The sequence below is a fragment of the Debaryomyces hansenii genome (genome assembly GCF_000006445.2).
Source record: "Debaryomyces hansenii CBS767 chromosome A complete sequence".
Classification (NCBI taxonomy): domain Eukaryota; kingdom Fungi; phylum Ascomycota; class Pichiomycetes; order Serinales; family Debaryomycetaceae; genus Debaryomyces; species Debaryomyces hansenii.
In genome coordinates this window covers 47,432-65,604 of record NC_006046.2, presented here as the reverse complement: position 1 = coordinate 65,604, position 18,173 = coordinate 47,432, and the positions used below count along the sequence as shown (strand labels likewise).

Here is an 18,173-nt window from a genome sequence, read left to right as displayed (position 1 = left end):
GATTAGAAGGGACAGATTCGTTTGCCAAAAAAGAAAGTAACTCAATCGCTTGTTTGTATGACTCGGTAGCTCTTGCCGCGGATAATTCCTTGTTAACCATCACTAGGGAGGTTATCCCTACGCAGAATATTAGCATAATGTTTAGCGGCCAAGGTCTTTTCAAAATTAAATCCTTTTTGAAAGCCTTGAAAATATGAAGTACCCCATTCCAGCATTGTATTATACCTTCAACTTCAACAAATGCCGATGAGAAGTCTTTAGTAACATAACTTTGAAGGAAAGGGCCATAAAAACAAAAACTTATATCGTAGAATTGTAATAATACTTGCTCCCTGAAAAAAGACTCATTTTTGTTTCCAATTGCATTCAATGGATCCCCATTATCGAAAAAGCCATTTGAAAATAACCATTGGTACATTTTATCTAGCTTTTGTATCACTATGGTCTTGTTTTCAAAGATCAGACCATCAACGTGCATTTCGGAAATATCTTTTGCCAATAAAGAGAGCTTTAACATCCCATAAAAAGGTAAAGGAAAGCATTCATCACTTTTAGAAGTGTCATCTCGAGTGGGAATATCCACGGTTATATTTTCTTTTCTTGACCAAAAAGCTTCTCTTCCAATCTGAATCGAGTATAGTTGGTCAAATGTATATAAACACCAAAATACTTTTTTGGCGTCAATTTTTCCTAACTTTTTCTCCTGAAGTTCACTCATTTCACTTAAATGTAGTCCCATGCTGCGTGCCATACAATTAGCCTGATCTAATGCAGCCATACAGGATCTTTGTGTATGGCATACTCTTAAATAGAACGTTACCAAGAGCCACGCCCTGATCAACTCTAACGAAACAATTTCGAAGCTCAAGCTCCTGAGTAAATGATAAGCAAATTCAAAAACGATTTTTCTACTTTAAGCATATGTTTATCAGGTCCATCCACCTTTTCGAACTCAATAAATCTGATTGAAATGCTGTATATTAAATGTAACATTGCAAGAAGTAATGTGTCTTCTTTATGAAGCTTAACTGGAACCTCTAAATTTGTCTCCATAATAGAATGATCTCTCAGTAACAAATACAGGAGGAAGTTTATGTTCATTATGCCTAATAATGGATTGATTTTATCTAAGTAATATTTCACTAGCGATTCATGTATTTTAACAAAATCAAACTCGGGCTTTTTAGGCATAACCGATAATTCAACATATTGTAGTCCAGACATATTCCATCCATAAAACTGTATCCGTGGCTCTCTCACATGTTTTTGCATCTCCTGTGGTAGCTTATTCAAATTATACTTATAAAAGTTGAGGTAAAGGACGTTCTGAAACCTATGTGTATATCTCCAGTAGGATGTACTGATGTTCTTACTAAGGGTATATTTCTGAAACCGTGGACTATCTTTGTCATCCTTCAGTCTGAAAGGCATATTATTGGTTTCATTGGCATTGGATCCCTCTTGGGCTATTGACAGTATATTATCTGAATTATTCAGTTTTCCAGGGGATAGAGTCATCCTTTCTTTGACCTCAGTTTTCGGATATTTACATTCGAGATTGTACTTTGCACACTTATCACAAGGACATCCTCCACTACATTTTACTTTGCTCCTTCGACATCTTGTACATGCGACTTTTGTTTTTGTTTTCAATATCGGTAACATTGACATCGATATTCCAATTCCAATTGCAGGGAGTAGTCATTATATTCGCGGAACGAAAAATTTGGGCCTCAATGTCATTTTATATGCATGATTCTGTACGTAACTATTTTTGTTTATCGTTAACAAAATGATGTAGATGCAAATTATTTAACTTAAATACAGCCATAGGTTTATTTATATTGATTCAAATCAGTAATTATAGATTATTAACTACGATATATAAATTATATTATTGAAATATTATTAGGCTCTTATATTTGACCAAACAAAAAGGTGATTGAAGACATCTCGTGCAGGAACATTGACATATAATCTATCTATTGACTTTTCATCGGAGTAGAATTTCTCCATAATTCTCTCTCTGGCAATTAGGTATCCCCTCAAGAATAGCATGAAAGTTGCACAAACAAAAAACGAGCATCCAGCAAAAATTGCCGTTTTTTTAAACAGGTTAGGATCTAGATTTCCATTCGGGAGTAAGTCAGTCAAACACACACCAACTGGCTCACCAAATATTGAAGCAACCCCAAAAAATACCCACAGCATACAGAACGCAACATTGACTCTTCTGAGACCCACTAAATGAACAATAATGGGAGCAGTCGTCGAAAAAACTGCACCTATGAAGGTCCCCTCAAGTAATGCAAGCATAATTAACGACTCATAATTTCTTGCGGTTATCCACATTGCAAGAGTAAATATTGTGGCCATATAGTAGCAAAAAACAGTAATCGTTGCCGGACCGACAATATCTGACACATGACCTATCAAGGGCCTTCCAAAACAGAATCCGACTTGTACCATTGTAGATACGATAGCACCTTGGTATTGAGTATAGCCTAATGAAGTGGTATACGATGACATGGTATACAATATGATGACATATCCGAAAACACATGTTACATTGAAGAAACATAGTAACCAAAATCCTACGCATTTGAGGGTAGGCATATCGATAGGTATAAATACAACAGCTTTTGTGCGAGTACGAACGAGAGCCACTCCGATTAATACTAAACAAGCGCTTATGATTGCTTGTGCTCTTAGGGCCCAATGAACATTTCTTACTTCCATTACTTTGTACATGGCCATAGTGAAAGTTACACCCCCTGCACCGCTTCCCATGACCGCTAATCCCTGAGCTAGGGCTCTACGCTTTGTGAACCACTGTGTCAATAATGTTAAAGCCGGCAAGCTTATAAGAGCCAAGCCAAAAGATTGCATGATTCCCTGAGAGCAGTATAGTTGCCATAAACTAACGGACCAACTTGCAAGCATTATTGAAGTAAACTGGAAACAATTTCCCAACAAAATAGTTAAATGTGTCCCTAATATTCCATGTACGTAGTTTACCAAAGGTCCTGAAAAGAGACCCACACCAAAAGATATACCGCCAATAAAAGCATAGTCAATTCTACTTGCTCCTGGAAAAGTGTTGTTTTTTAAATATTCAGAGAAATAGACACCAAATGCTGAATTGACGCCCCAAGTGGAAAAGAGGAATAAGAAGGTTGCAAAAACCATTACCCAGCCGTAACCACCGTCAAGTCTTTCTTTCAGTTCTGAAACTGGTACCAGCTTCTCTATGTCTGTCCTAATAGTTGACTCCATGTTTTTTATCCTTCAATTTTTTGAGCTGTTGGCATTATTTCAATCATTAAATAGTGACTTCGGAGCACTGTAAAGGCAATTTCGTGCTCCGATGGTGCGTCCGAGGTTGCATAAACGTCCTTACTTTAAAACTAAGTTTGTACCCAGTACTGCAGGTAAAACGCCTTACTTGTACTAAAATGACATTAGCCCGACTTTCTAGTTCGCAAAACTGAAAAGATGGCTTAAAAGCGATGTGGTAAAAACTATAACAATTTACAACTATAGTATACCAGTTACTAATATGAGGCCCTTCTATCTCTTTGAAAGCCAATTTCAATAAAGTAGTATAAATATGGCTACTGTCCCCTGCACTTGGAGATTGCGCGTTTTTCCCATAGTTAAGGTGCACACCCGTTTGGGTGCAATGTCGTAAATGTTTGTAAACTGGGAAAAAAAAGTAAGATTGTATTACTTTATCGAAAAATTTTAGTAAAGCACATAATTGTAGTCGTTTATGGTTGTTCGCTCTGTTGAAAGATTTTATCTTATTTGCTACTGAGCTTCCACTAAAAAGATGCACTTATCAACTTGAGACGCGACAGCCGAATCAAGAATTAACTTGCAAACTTATATGATAGATTAAATGCAACGTCGTAAAATGCGAATGTAAATCAGCACTTGATTTGACACAACCATAACTTGCAATTTGTTGTTTCTGATGTGTCGCACGCTACGTTTTGCATGTTATGTTATGTGGGATTCGATTTAATCATATCCCTGCAAACGGGTGTAGGGATCAGTAGTCCCCTTAGAATTCAGCATATCAATATTGTTTTATAGAATATCTGTCTTGTTCCATCGTCCACATCAGCATCTTCGTGGTTATCAACTGCGATCTTACTAAACTCGTCAATCTCCGTAATACCAAAACTTTTTTCGTGATGTTCGCATACAGAACCCCACAAAATACAATTATTTCCTAGATGAAACTTGAAACAAGTATTTCTTTTATGCTAACTTTAGTTATTTTGCTATAAATTGAGGAGGTCCACAAGAAAAATGAAGATTTTGCTCACATTAATGTAATCACGATGGATAACAACACTTTTCCTAATAGCATTAGGAGATATATTTTGGAACGCGGCGGTGAACACAGAGACATGGATGTTGATGCTGATATTGGTCTATTTGGGATTACCAGTTTCAATTATAGAACATTATTCGATAAAAGTGCCCATCAAAATATCACCCATACCGAAATGGTGTATAAATTTTTTGGAATTGGAAATACGTCTGATGTAGACTTGGAGCCTCAAAGTCAAAAATTGTACTTTAAAAACCATCCAGAAGAGTGGAAGGAATTATTTATTTTCTTTTGCGTTATGCCATTCACGGAGTACGAATTCCAAGGCAAAGATGGAAAATTGTTGAATCCTACTACTCTTCATGCTATTGGTTCCAGTCATGGTACAGACAATGTCCTTATTGAAACTTTTTCTGAACTTGAATATGAATCATTCAACAAAATAATACCGGAAGGTAGATTGGCATTTAATTTGGAAAATATCTTGAAAACTGACATATTCTCAAGCAATTTTAATAAGGATGAAAGTAAAAGAATAATAACAAACTTGCTCTTCCTTGGTTTACACATGAAGTATATGCTTGTGACTGACGTCTCGTCCACCGATGAAGATACATACAAAGAAATCTTTAAGGAATATCTATTCAACCCTATATGTGAATGCGTGGCAGCACTATTATATTTTGAGATTAATGTCCGTACCAAAAATACTGCAGGTCGAACAGGAGTCAACACCAAAGTACCACATCAATCTAATGATATATTTCATTCGCACCCAGATGTCGTGGCGTATGATAAATGGAAACATCGAAGATCACTCGCTATCGTGGAAGTCAAAAAGTTACCAATCTTGAAAGGTGAGAAGGTGGTAGATTTTACGGAATCACGAATGGTAAGTTTTATTATTCAAGTTGTTGCGGAAATGTTTTCTGACCACACAAACAAAGGCATGTTGACCGACTCATATACAACTATCTTGATCGAAATAGATATAGAACGAAGCATGGAAATAGTCAATCAAAAACTTACAGGCCCTGGAAACTGCAAATTCATAGCCTTGAATTATAGAATTCTAGATTGTCAATCATCTGGCCTTACGTTGAGAGGAGGGCTAATTTCATTCATCTATGAGGCATTTAGTGCTAACGAATACCAATTAAATTACGTTAAAAGAGGACTAGATGCAATTTATGACTATGTTCGTAAGTCAGACGAGGAGTACTTGACATATTTAGACGGTCTAGGTGAGAAGGCTGATAAAATTTTTAAAAATAATTACAATGCTTTTATGAGACAGCTACATGTCATTGAGCCAAAGATTGGACTTGGGGAGTTCAAACGTATTGATGTACAAAGCGGGGTTACGTTTAATTCTCAACTTTTCAAAGTCAACTCTAAAGACGTAAAAATGTATCTCAAGGAAGACATCGATGAAACAGTAGAATTGATTGTTAAAGTATTTGACCCTGCCAAGGCAAAGAGAGATCATAATAAATATGTAATAAAAAAGCACGACATGTTTGATAATTGTCGAAGAGCATATTTATGTGAGAAGCGAGCATATGAACGGCTTTTACCTAATTTTAAGTTTAACAGCGTTTATATTGCTCAAAAACCTGTATACGGGAGATTCTTTATAGGAAATCATTATCACGCATTGGGGCCATTTATCGTCTTGAAGTATTTGGCTAAAGAGACTCTACCACGCGATGAAGAAACCTATGAGAAAGCTAAAGAACAATTGAGTATAATCCACCTTTATAACATAATACATGGAGATATAAGCCCAAGGAATATTTTATATTCTCAAGGGAAGGTATATTTTATTGATTTTGGATACTCAGAATATACAGAAGATAAATTAGGTTCCAACCCAGTGAGTGCTAACCCTGAGAGGATCAAGAGTGAACACCAACAGTTGTGCGGTATATTTGGTCAGCCAATTTCAAAGGAATATGAATAATCAAATGAAGAATGTATGGGTTGATATATAAAATACACGTATATATTAAGTAAATGGTAAGCTGCGAGATAAGTGTCGCATGGCAAACTATTTGCGGCAAATTGCCAATGCGAGTCAAAGAATCTAAGCTAAATGTTTGCAAGCTTTGCTTCAATCATGCCTCAAAGTCACACATTAATCATCATCTTAGAACAGAACACAGGGTCAATTGTAACTTCCAACGGCACGTCTTCAGAACAACCGGATATGCAATTCCCAACCAAAAGTGCGGCTTTTCCTATTTATACCGCGAAAAAGAATACACCAAACCGCCCACTTCAATGACAACCATCGAAGGCCCGCATACCCATCTTCGACACGAGAACGAGTTCCTCCGCACAATCAACACCAACCTATATTACGGAAAGAGATACCCGCAGTACCTACACAGCGAAAACAAGGAAGAAAGCATACCAGTGTTTGAGGCCGTCAAGAAGTATATTCTCCAGGACAGACCACATTTGAAGGGCACGCATCCCATTTACAACCGGATGTTGCGAGAGGGAATATTGAAGGTGCCGGCTCTCTTTACGACCCAGGTGATATATGCAAACTACGCCGGCCGCTTTTTCTGTACGTTTGCCAAGTTATGCAATAACCGAATCATCGAGGAAGTGGTGACCAATCCCACCGACGAAGTGGTGAAGCGAGCGGTGATGGAGACGATCGAGAAGTATATTGTGGTGGAAGAAGACACGACTGAAATGTTTATGAAAGCCGTGATTATCTCGTTGATGCTTCCCGATGACCGGTTTGCGCAGTCGAAGGTGCGAGCCAAAATCTTTGACGGCATCAACTATTTCTTGAAGTTGGCTATAGCAGACTATATGTTGATGAGAAACAACGCCAAGGAGATTATCAAAAAACTGGGAGAATCTAGCATACCATGCATTTGAGTCCACACGGTCATACAACCATAAATTCAATAGGACGTTGCCGGCTTTCCAGACGATAGTCGACCAGCAGGATAACCGAAAGGTGATGATCGGCTCGTTCTGGTTCATTAAGAGCGAGCTCGACAAGTTAGTTAGATGCTTGGTCCGAGAATACCATAACACCGTTTGAAGGTTGCTACCAGAAGGAATGTTGAAGGTGGACGAGCGATATGAGGAGTTTCTGAAGCACGCCAAAGATGTGTTCAGGGGCACGGCTTTAGGCTATAGTGTTTTCTATGGACAAGCGAACTCAACAAGCTTTCGTATCAGGCGACGCACGAACGAACAAGCTGTATGCAATAAATGAAAGAATCAAAAGTATATGAGAAGCATGTTTGACCAGTCTAGTAGCTTAGCTTGAACATCTTTGTGTGCGTTTTTTCAGCTATGGCTTTCCATTCTAGGTGACGAGGTTGCTCACGTTATGATGAAATAGAAGTATTACTTCGTTTCTTTGACATACATAATTTATTAACTAGTAAATATTCAATTGTATCATGGTGAATCATGGAATTTCTATCATAAAGATATATAGACTTTCTGCAAAGCTCCTCTGCCCCATTGTTTATAGTTTTGAATTATGACATAATTTTATTCATTATCTTAAGCTTAATAAGTCATACCACTGTAAAACATAAGAATCCAAGTACACATCCTTCAAAAATACTTCTGAACTGGTCCGAAGTCATTTGTATCAAGTTTCATCATATTTCGAATTGAAATCAACCTTAGTAGACCCTGGGGTGTCATCAGACTCTAAAACCAGTTCGTCAAAGACTATTTCGTCACTGGAATTTGCATGATCATTCCATCCACTTTCATTATTTTCGTTTTTAGCCAAGACAACATCGCGTATTTTATCCTCCCCAGAAATCCCATAACCAGTAATTGGGACAAGCTCATCAAGGGCTTCAAAGTCTCTTTTTTTCTGCTCTTCACTACTTGGATAAAAAGCCAACCCAAAATCTATCAAAGTGACCCTTCCCGATATTGAAACATGTATATTGTCGAGCCTTATATCATTATGCGAAATTCCCAACAGATGAATTTCCTCAAGTCTCTCCTTAACTACTTTATGCACCCCAAATTTATCCCATTCAGTAGATGGTATTTCTTCTCCCAAATCTTCAAATATATGCATCGGCTGGCTTGGAATACCATTCCAGTATCCAGAAACTATAAGCTTTGTGAAGTTTGCAGCAAACGACGAATTCGCAAGCATCTCATTAATTTCAAGCTCATTGACGTACATGTCGTAGTAACTATCTTTATCTGGAAAATTTTCTTGAGCCTGCTCAGGATAGTTGTACCATTTAACAAAGACTGTGGACGGAAGCAGTAATCCCAAATTAGGAAAAGATGCAGCAGGGTTATATATTATGCGACAAAATGTGTTACCTCGAATGGCATCAAAGTCGACTTCATTGCTTTCTTCTATAGTTACCAATCGTTTTCGAAGTTGATTCCCAGACATCTTGCTACGTTTATGTTTACGACTTGGTGTGGGTTCTTCCACAAGTCGAGGAAGCACATTCGCTAATGGATCTGGTCCTTTGGTCTTCTGACTTATTTCAATTAGTCCTGCGAATTTCTCTTTTGTACTGAGCGCCTCTGTATTATCCTTATAGAAAAAGCCTGCTATCGCTGACCTTAGAGTTATGCCATGTTCCACAGTCTCGGGATCATTAATAACATAGTAGTCTATGATCATTTTTCCATCATCCATAATCTCATATTTGAAAAACCCCGAAAATGACTGATGATCTGAGATAAACACTCTGTCTGTCCCACAGAGAAAGGCTTGATAAAGATATTTTCTTAAAACTAATGCGCATAAAACTCTAGGCGACCATTCTCGATCTTCAAATAAGTGCTGGTTTTCATGCAGTCTCAATTGTTTCAAGTTCAAACGCTTTTCTACGAAACCCGTTATAGCTAATTTCAATTCTTGAAGTCCTTTAGTTAAAAAATAGTTTTCTGTCTTATAATCTCCTATCGCAAAGCAAATATCTGGATTTTGACGAGTTGATGCCTCATCCCAAGACACATGGACAATATCGGGTTTAAAGTTTGGGTTTGTCGAAAACGGGGGTATGATTGAAGCATGACCAAAATGGTGGTATTCATCCAAGATGTCACGATAGAAACGCTTGATTGGTCTAGCTATTTCTTCATCAAAATATATCTGAATATCATCTTCCACATGTCTGGCATCTCCCAAAGGATAATCATACGTCCTTGATAGTAATTCTTTACTGAGATTTGAATCCTTAATAACCATATCAAGAGGAGCCAAATATGTGTTTTTGAACTCATCACTACTGATCTCTCTAAATTCTGCCGTCATCATCGCTTTCGTAACATAATTCAGTGCCAGCATCACAGTCGTGGATCCAGTAGAAACTGAAGCATTATGCTTGGATATTATATGTTCCAACGTAGGTAATTTTTGATTATGTGAGATATTTCTTATTTTCAAAAGGTGAGTGTCTAAAAAGACCCTTATGTTTTGTTCATTGTCATCTTGAACCCTAGCATATAATGATGGATTAATCCTAATGCATTTATTTGCGGGGTCATCATACGTAATATTGTTACTATCTTCGCCCGAAAAGTACATTCATGACATGATAATATGTGAAGTATTGAGGTGCTGTGGTTGTAATTTCATCCCTTATTTATTGATCTGGGGTTACCCCGAGTTTGATTATATAATATACCGTCTTGAACGAGTTGGTAAGTGTTACAAAGACAAACGGCTTATGAGCTGCATACATACTGCATGTGACTTTTCGCCTGCACTTGGAGATTTCCCATAGTTAAGGTGCACACGATGGTATACTGCAATGTCGTAGTACAAATGTCGCAATGTTTGCTAAGTAGTCGACACAAAAATGATGTAAAAACTGACAACCCGCACCGCGCACTTTAAAAAAACCAAAATTTCCAACCCGACCGGAAAAATCCGGGCTATATACAGGACCTTCTCATTCTAAAAAAAAATAACCTGGTATATGGGACTGCTAACCTGCTAGCATATTTATTACTCATCGGTGTGTTGTACAATTCACACCGCAAGGAGAACAACTTGTGCGGTATCTGACTGTGAAAAAATGTTTTGTAAAAGTTAAAATTGTAGTATTTTTCGAATTATTTCTGCAAAAAATATTAAAAGCTGCAAACTTTGGTGGCATTCTTGAAATATTGCAAATTTTGGTTTTTCGTAATCAAACTAAATTACATGGAAAGTAGAACATACTAGTATGGAGATGTACGGTACTTCAACTACACCGTTATATCTCCTCTATACGCCCGTAGTTTAGCCTCTGTTGGCCAGCCGTAGACCTGCGAAGCCAAGGGCTAACCCGAAAACTCATGACACACCGTCACATGCAATAAAACACCTGACACTCGATCACATGCATTTTGAACTACCCGACTACAGATCTCACGCCAATACGTTCAACTACCAAAAAAAAAAAAAAAGAACGCACCGCCAAAGATGCTGATGTGTCAAGTATAATACTAACATTCGTGCATTGCATACATACATTATGGAGACGCATGATTTACGCATAGTTCAGGTGGAAGGCATACCTTTAGTGATTCACGATAAGAAGATTGTCAACTCATTATCGGAAAGGTTCAGAAAATATGTGCATTGGATAGCAGGAAGTAGTTCCGACGATATATTGGATCATATCAGCAGCCACTTTCAGAACCAAGATAGAAAACATGCTTAAGAGAGATGTCCATGGGCTTAATAAATTGCTAATCACGAAGCTTGACCTTTTATCCATAAAATTCTCGGGACCGAAATTATAGCAAGAAGAATTGATGATAGTAAATATGTTATCACCATTCTTACCAAAGGTCCGAATCATTTAGTAAGTATGTACTCATCAAAACACAGGGTGAAGACTAATATTTTCACCTAAGTTCAACAAATTGCTATAACGGCATGTTGGATTCGTATAATTTAAATGATAGAAATACATTAGAAATACGCAAATCTTTTGATTAATTCAAATTTAAATAGAAGTAACGATAAATCAATCATCTTAAGTGGTCGGATCGGATATACGCTTATTGGCATCATAATTAAATGTATATAAAAATTATTACCGATTCTAATAGATATGTTCAATAAATTACTAATAAACTTTTGGTTATAATATCAATATTATGCGTGCCTTGTATGCATGCTTTACAAAAATTTGCTATCTGAAAACAAAATTACTTGTAGCCAAACAATATTGTAAATAAGGCTATTTTTAGTATATTTTCAGGCAAGGATAAATCAGATCAGTTAGACAGTTAGCTGAAAATTTATGTAAAAAGGAAATATAAGCAATATTGGCCTTTCCAACTATTTGAAAGCGGTGTTTTAGTTTTAGAAGTCGCAAAAAATACGATCTGTCTATCCGACTTATTCTTTAAAAGTTTCTTAGGCTCCAAAAATTCAAAAATGGAGTAGTTATTTTGACTAATATCAAATATGTATATTCATAAATTACGCAATTCCAATACATCATATATTGTTTGAAACCAGACCAGTTAACAATTTGTTTTGGATGAGCATTTTATATAACTTTATTTTATATTTGTGTCCTAAAGTTGATTTTAATTCATTAATCCTTCAAACATCTTTTAACCTCTTGCTTGAAATATCAACAAGTATTTGTGCTTTCCTTTTTTGAGTTGAGTAACATCACCACGCTTTTTAATTTTAAAATTTTTGGAACCAAGCAGCAATTCCACCAGCATAGAAAGTGAGATTTATTATTCCATATAAGTTTCTTTCTATCAGTAGTAATGGAATCAAAATGTCTTTTGACTGTAGCGTAATTAACATACAATTACCACCATGGATAATTAAAGCTGATTTAATGAGCTTTGCAACACCTTCAATACTAGAATAACTAAAATGATCCAAGTCACTCATGACAGCATAAGCGCAAGAAATATACAACGTCTATTATATACTTGAATCGTTATATAAATGGGTGAACAATGATTGATTTAGTGAAAGAAATACTATCTGGTAATGGAATTTCGCTTCAGGAGGAACAGTTGAATATAGAAGATTCTGCTAGGATATAAACAACCTATATCCAAAGACTTGAAAATGACATCCACCTTGCGGCTTCGTTTATTAATCAGGCAAATGTTTCAATTTGAAAAGTTAATTTTAAAAACCAGAAATTCATCACACGAAGGTCTGATTTCTCTAATGAAGGATATTATTGCGTTATCTGATACATACGGAAGATTATTATATTTGTCGGATAAGAAAGATGTTATTGGAATAGCCTCTGTGTCGTAAATGATTTATAGTCTTATTCAACTATGAATGGAAGCAAATATACATTTGAATAAGAAAAATGAAATTGGCTCTTATGAAATTGCGGCTAAAAAAGCGCTAGTTGAAGAATATAAACGATTATTACAGTTAGTAGATCAAAAACATATTACTGAACTGGAGAAGTTGGAAGAAATTAACCAAAAGACGAGTTTTATAGAGCTGAATCAAATATCCAACGCTCTTCAGGTAGGGGCGTTGAATACTAAAATAGGTGAAGCCTCTCGGTCGGAAAACTTGCTCTTCACATATTTAAAACCAATCATCATCAAATACGTTGATAGATAAATTAGTGGCATTTTCAATAAATTCAATTGGAAAGGAAACTGAGACTGCCTGGTTGATGCTTACCCGAATAAAATTGAAAATAAATTGATCAACCACTTACTTAGGAAAGAAAAATTATTCGTGATACTAAGGAATTTTGGTTCAGAATTCTAGTTACGAAATAGGTTACTTATTACTCTTGCGTTGGACCTGTTCAATGAAGCTAATGAATTAAATTATAACCATTATTAAGAGAACATCCCTAAGAAGGGCTTAATTCAACATCTCATAATTAAATAGATAACATTTATTTCTAGTATCATTATAAACTTCATAAAAATATGTTAATTTTTTGGTTTAATAATACCCATTCTAGCAGCCTTTGCCTGGGTATAGTTTTGTAATACTCCTTCACCCATCTCTCTTCCCATACTAGACTGGTTATAACCACCACCAAATGGAACGATTGGGTGGAAATCATTGTAAGTATTTACCCAAACGGTACCTGCCTTTAATCTACGGGAAACATCAATTGCTCTATTCGCGTTTGAAGTTTGAATATCAGCAGTATTATTAGCCATACGAACTATATGATCAGTAGTTTTGATCTTACTAATTGTTATAATAGGATCGACGATTCCTTCCTGGGCGATCCTCATATCATCATTAGCCTTGACAAAAATAGTTGGTTTAATGGAATATCCCTTTCCTTGTAATCTCTCCACCCACCAATATTTTTGCACCTTCATTAGTACCAATCTGAATGTATTTCAAAATCTTATCCAATTGATTAACGCTATTTTCGGGAACCTTGAATAGTATCTGGTAAGAATGGATCACCTACCTTAATGTCAGAATTATCAATTTGTAAGAAGTTATCAACAAATGCATCATAAACACCTTCTTGAATATATAGACGTGAACCCGCACAACAAACTTCACCTGAATTATAGAAAATAACGGCTACTACAGATTTCAATGCTGTTTCCGTACGAGGATCGGAATTAAAAAATTGCTGCATAATCGAATTCGGAAATAATATTTAATTACCAACCTAATAAAATATATACCATATAAATTATATCTTTATACTTTAATGAGCGGTGAATCCACCAGAACAGTAAATTGTTTGACCGGTAATCCAACTACCTTCAGTAACTAAAAATCTAATAATAGGAACGATATCATCAACTTTAGTTAATCTGCCGTGTAACCCGCATGTTTTGTAGAATTCAACGTCTTCCTTAGTTTCCTGGCCGTACAAAAACGGAGTATCCATTGGCCCTGGAGCTACACAATTCACTGAGATACCCTTGGATTGTAATTCTTTCGAAGCTGACTTCGAATAGTATTCAACCCCTGATTTATTACCCTGGTATGCAGAGTAGAATGGAGTGTATGCAGCTAAAAGTGACGTGACTAAAGAAACAATTTTGCCGTTCTCATTAACGTTCTTAGCAGCCTCTTTGACAAAGAAGAAAGCAGTTTTATTATTGATACTGCCCATTTGGTCAAATTCAGATTCAGTGATATCTTTGATAGGCTTTTTTAATACCATCCCGACATTGTTAACAGCGATATCAACTCCTTGAGGAAACTTCTGTTTGGCCGCATCAAAAAGCTTGGTCAAGTCAGCAGCTTTGTCCAAGTCACCTTGATAGAGTTCCACTCTGATGTCTGCATATGTACCTTGCAATTCCTTCGCCAACTTCTCAGCTGCGTCACTATCTTTTGATGAATGATAGTGCAAAAATAAACTAGCCCCGCACTTTGCTAACTCGTATGCTGTTGCTGCTCCGAGATTCTTCACTCCTCCCGTAATAAGTGCGACTTTACCATTAATTTCGTGTTCTTTACTATAAAATTGCATCTTGTTTATATACTGAATGCGATAGTTCTCACTGAGTAAGAATTTAATGCCTTTATATATTGCTGTAAATCGTATTTATCGAAGACAATAAGTGAATTTACGTATCTGAAATTGCCTCGGCCGAAATCAATTAATCAGCTTACATAAATCAATGCTTCGCACTATCTATTATTATGCTTACTAAAGTTCGTTTAAATTTTCCTTACTTCCTTCAATCTGTCATGCGGCTTAATTCCCCGAATTCAAATCCGTTATTCGTCATCGGTGGAAAGATATTACTACGGATATATTGTACAGCCAAGTTTACCCTTGACTAATTTGTCGCATTAACAGAACAATCCTCGTTACGGCAATAATCGAAATGAAATTTATTCGGCCGAAGCGATTGCTAGTAATAACCTCAAGTGTAATTTCCTCAAATTCTCTTAAGATTCGTGCGGCTTAATACCCCGGATTCAACTTTCAAGAATTATTAGTAACTATATCAACAAACGATAATCTTGTTTAATGGCCTTTAATAAATCGAACATATGATATTTTGAAAATGTCTTTCTGGAAAGAATCGGATAAAGAAAAAGTCGATGGTTTAATGAATTACGCATTGCACGGATGGAGAACCCCTGTCTTAAAAACTCCAGAAAGTGTTGGCTTAATTTATGAAGAAATTTTTTTTCCTTCTATGGATGGTATTCCAATTGAAGGATGGTTTATCCCTGGTAAATCCAATAGATTGATCATCTGCAACCACTTTTGGCCAGGGAATCGCTATGGTTTTGCAGGGCATTTGGAAGATCTTGGAGGTTTTGGTGGTTTCGAGGTTAACTTTTTGAACTATTACAAACATCTCCATGATGCAGGGTATAACATCTTAACGTATGACTTCAGGAACCATGGACTTAGTGGTGATGCAAATGGGAGGACCTTTGGATTAGGACTTTTTGAATATCGTGATGTAATTGGGTCATTACAGTATGCTAATTCAAGACCAGACACCAAAAAAATGGAAAAAGGGTTGATGGCAATCTGTGTTGGTTGTGATGCGGCTATAATCGGTATGAACAAACATCCCGAGTACTTCAAAGATGTTAAAGTTATGATTGGTTTACAACCAGTCTCTGCCAGGCCTTTCTTAGAGAAACTGGTCGAGCTGATGAAATTGAAAACCTCCACCAAAGAAATTGTTCAGTATATTGATAACAAGTATTACACAACCAATGGATTCCACCTTGATGACCTTTCGCCAATAAAATATGCAAAGAGTGTCACAGTTCCTACAAAGATCTTTCAATTACAAAACGATTATCGCTCAGATGTAGATGATGTTCAAGCTATCTACGAAAATTTAGGTTCTAAAGAAAAAGAACTTCATTGGATTGAAGGCTCTGATGAAAGATTCCTGGCGTATAATTATTTTGGTGAATTCCCTGAACTCATGCTTGGATGGTTGGCTAAATACTTCAATTAGTTTAAACTTTTTTTTATAGTATATGGATTTTCGATTATGTTTTGAGTTATTTGCAATCTTTATATTTGTAACTTTATCCCCTGCACTTGGATTGCGAGTTTTTTTCATAGTTGGCGTGCTTTCGAAAATCCTCGTGTAGTTCGTCCATCATCAACATCCCGTCCGGTAGCAAATTTCGAACCGAGTTATGGTACTCTCGGAACAAGAATCTAACTAACCTTCGAGGTCGCTCTGACTATACCCTGCAATTGGGAGGAACCGCGACAAGCCCATAAAGCTATTGGGACCTTGACAAAACTTTTGGAAAGCGGAACCTCGACAGTGCAAAAAAATACGGACCATACTATTACTATACCTTGCAACTGCATGTAAATTGTTAAAACCCATACTAATAGTGTAAACTGGTTTTTGTTTACTTTTCAGAGTAACATGTCAAAACGAATAAACAAATAATAAACAATATATAAGTACATAATTGGCCTCATCAGTTTATTTTTTTGGTGGAAAGTTGGATATTGGCTTTGAAGTTTTCTAATTCGTTAAGCGATAAGGGAAGGTTGATGATTTCGTGCCAACGTTCTGAAAGCAACTGTTGTGCTTCAACTATACCATTTTCATAATCTCTGGTGGAAGCTTTTTCGTTTAAGGCTACTGTTGATACATGTCCTGCTTGTATCTCTAAACACTTATCGACAAACAAATACCTTTTACATTGTTAAGAATATTAATGGCTTGGACTTGAAACGTAAATGAAACGAATAACAATCTAAAAGGTTTAAATCTCTAGATACATCCTTTGAAGAACATCAGAAATCCGCAGATTATAACTGTTTTCAATACAATTCTCGAAGTATTAGAAGATATTAATGAAAGATAATTAGAGTGTTGCAACCGTGGTGGAGTATGAGTGGGCTAATTCCAAGAGTTGATATGAGTGAGAAATAATTGGGGCAAAACGACGAGGTTGATGAGCTGGATGACAATGAACTGGAAGACAAGAAAAGCTTCTTTGCGGTCAAGAACCTTTTAAAGGGGGGATAAAATTAACATGCTCACGTTTATGTATAAGCTCGGCCCTCGAAAAGAGAACCAGGTATTCATTTAATTAGAGCTGGTGAGTTAAAAGTATATTAAGGAAAAGTATACCACCAAAGGTGTTGCGGTGGCGTTGGGGTTAGGGAATTGAATCAATTAGGTAATTCTTAACTCTATATTTAGTTCTTAGTAAACTCTTTTATATAGTAAAATATATTAAGTTGGGTAAATGAAAGTTTTATCTTCTAAATCTGTAAGATCTAAAGCAACAACGTTAACTTCAAAAACTTCACCTTCTTCGTTCTTGACATGACCAACCTTCAGCTTTTCGTTCAACGTTGTTAATCTCTCTTTGTTTCTTCCATGTAAAATAAACCATACAGCACCAATCAAAACTGGAGCAGTGAAAAAACTTAGAACAATCTGAACAAACCATGCAGGGACATAATTAGGAGCTTCCTTAGCTCTCCATAGTTGAGGTGAGATAATGTCTGCAACAGAATATGAAACCATGAACATTGCATTTCTGACCAATCTCTTGGTATAACTTGCGCCTGCAGTGGTTTGCCCTAAACCAAATGCACAAATTCATCCAACACCAAAAGATTGTGAGGCTAAGGAAATAGCTGCCAATACACCTATAGCATTAGTCAATGGAAGTGAAACAGCCGCAATTAAACCGGCAAGGGATGGTAAGGTGGTCCAAATAACTGTGAGACAAGTCTTTCTTGGTTTCCATATCATGAAAAGACATGCAGCTAATGACAAAAGTACAGCAAATGCAGCACCTGCAACCAAATTTTTAAGATATGCAAACTATTAAGTCTAACATGAGCAGTTCTTATCTCTTTAATCATCTACATTATGCAACCATGGACCCCGTGATAACAGTAAT

General features: G+C 36.4%; 10 protein-coding genes across 10 annotated transcripts; 5 read left to right on the top strand and 5 right to left on the bottom strand. All coding sequences in view use genetic code 12, as the record gives it.

Moving 5' to 3' along the window:
- Positions 1–1,908: 1,908 nt before the first annotated feature.
- DEHA2D00726g (DEHA2D00726p) lies at positions 1,909–3,276 on the bottom strand (the record flags this gene model as incomplete). The annotated part of the gene is made up of 1 exon (XM_458500.1): positions 1,909–3,276. The coding sequence occupies one exon, from the start codon at positions 3,274–3,276 to the stop codon at positions 1,909–1,911; it is 1,368 nt and encodes a 455-aa protein (XP_458500.2).
- A 1,073-nt stretch (positions 3,277–4,349) lies between these two features.
- On the top strand, positions 4,350–6,305 carry DEHA2D00704g (DEHA2D00704p; the record flags this gene model as incomplete). Its single annotated transcript, XM_458499.1, has 1 exon — positions 4,350–6,305. The coding sequence occupies one exon, from the start codon at positions 4,350–4,352 to the stop codon at positions 6,303–6,305; it is 1,956 nt and encodes a 651-aa protein (XP_458499.1).
- A 53-nt stretch (positions 6,306–6,358) lies between these two features.
- On the top strand, positions 6,359–7,240 carry DEHA2D00682g (DEHA2D00682p; the record flags this gene model as incomplete). The annotated part of the gene is made up of 1 exon (XM_458498.1): positions 6,359–7,240. One exon carries the CDS (start codon positions 6,359–6,361, stop codon positions 7,238–7,240), a length of 882 nt encoding a protein of 293 aa, XP_458498.2.
- Positions 7,241–7,973: 733 nt separating this feature from the next.
- Positions 7,974–9,899, bottom strand: DEHA2D00660g (DEHA2D00660p; the record flags this gene model as incomplete). The annotated part of the gene is made up of 1 exon (XM_458497.1): positions 7,974–9,899. One exon carries the CDS (start codon positions 9,897–9,899, stop codon positions 7,974–7,976), a length of 1,926 nt encoding a protein of 641 aa, XP_458497.2.
- Positions 9,900–10,833: 934 nt separating this feature from the next.
- On the top strand, positions 10,834–11,022 carry DEHA2D00638g (DEHA2D00638p; the record flags this gene model as incomplete). Its single annotated transcript, XM_458496.1, has 1 exon — positions 10,834–11,022. The coding sequence occupies one exon, from the start codon at positions 10,834–10,836 to the stop codon at positions 11,020–11,022; it is 189 nt and encodes a 62-aa protein (XP_458496.1).
- Positions 11,023–12,008: 986 nt separating this feature from the next.
- On the bottom strand, positions 12,009–12,224 carry DEHA2D00616g (DEHA2D00616p; the record flags this gene model as incomplete). The annotated part of the gene is made up of 1 exon (XM_458495.1): positions 12,009–12,224. One exon carries the CDS (start codon positions 12,222–12,224, stop codon positions 12,009–12,011), a length of 216 nt encoding a protein of 71 aa, XP_458495.2.
- A 408-nt stretch (positions 12,225–12,632) lies between these two features.
- DEHA2D00594g (DEHA2D00594p) lies at positions 12,633–12,929 on the top strand (the record flags this gene model as incomplete). Its single annotated transcript, XM_458494.1, has 1 exon — positions 12,633–12,929. One exon carries the CDS (start codon positions 12,633–12,635, stop codon positions 12,927–12,929), a length of 297 nt encoding a protein of 98 aa, XP_458494.2.
- A 323-nt stretch (positions 12,930–13,252) lies between these two features.
- On the bottom strand, positions 13,253–13,929 carry DEHA2D00572g (DEHA2D00572p; the record flags this gene model as incomplete). The annotated part of the gene is made up of 2 exons (XM_002770198.1): positions 13,253–13,651; positions 13,753–13,929. The coding sequence occupies 2 exons, from the start codon at positions 13,927–13,929 to the stop codon at positions 13,253–13,255; spliced, it is 576 nt and encodes a 191-aa protein (XP_002770244.1).
- Positions 13,930–14,001: 72 nt separating this feature from the next.
- On the bottom strand, positions 14,002–14,778 carry DEHA2D00550g (DEHA2D00550p; the record flags this gene model as incomplete). The annotated part of the gene is made up of 1 exon (XM_458493.1): positions 14,002–14,778. The coding sequence occupies one exon, from the start codon at positions 14,776–14,778 to the stop codon at positions 14,002–14,004; it is 777 nt and encodes a 258-aa protein (XP_458493.1).
- A 544-nt stretch (positions 14,779–15,322) lies between these two features.
- On the top strand, positions 15,323–16,243 carry DEHA2D00528g (DEHA2D00528p; the record flags this gene model as incomplete). Its single annotated transcript, XM_458492.1, has 1 exon — positions 15,323–16,243. One exon carries the CDS (start codon positions 15,323–15,325, stop codon positions 16,241–16,243), a length of 921 nt encoding a protein of 306 aa, XP_458492.2.
- Between the last annotated feature and the right edge of the window lie 1,930 nt (positions 16,244–18,173).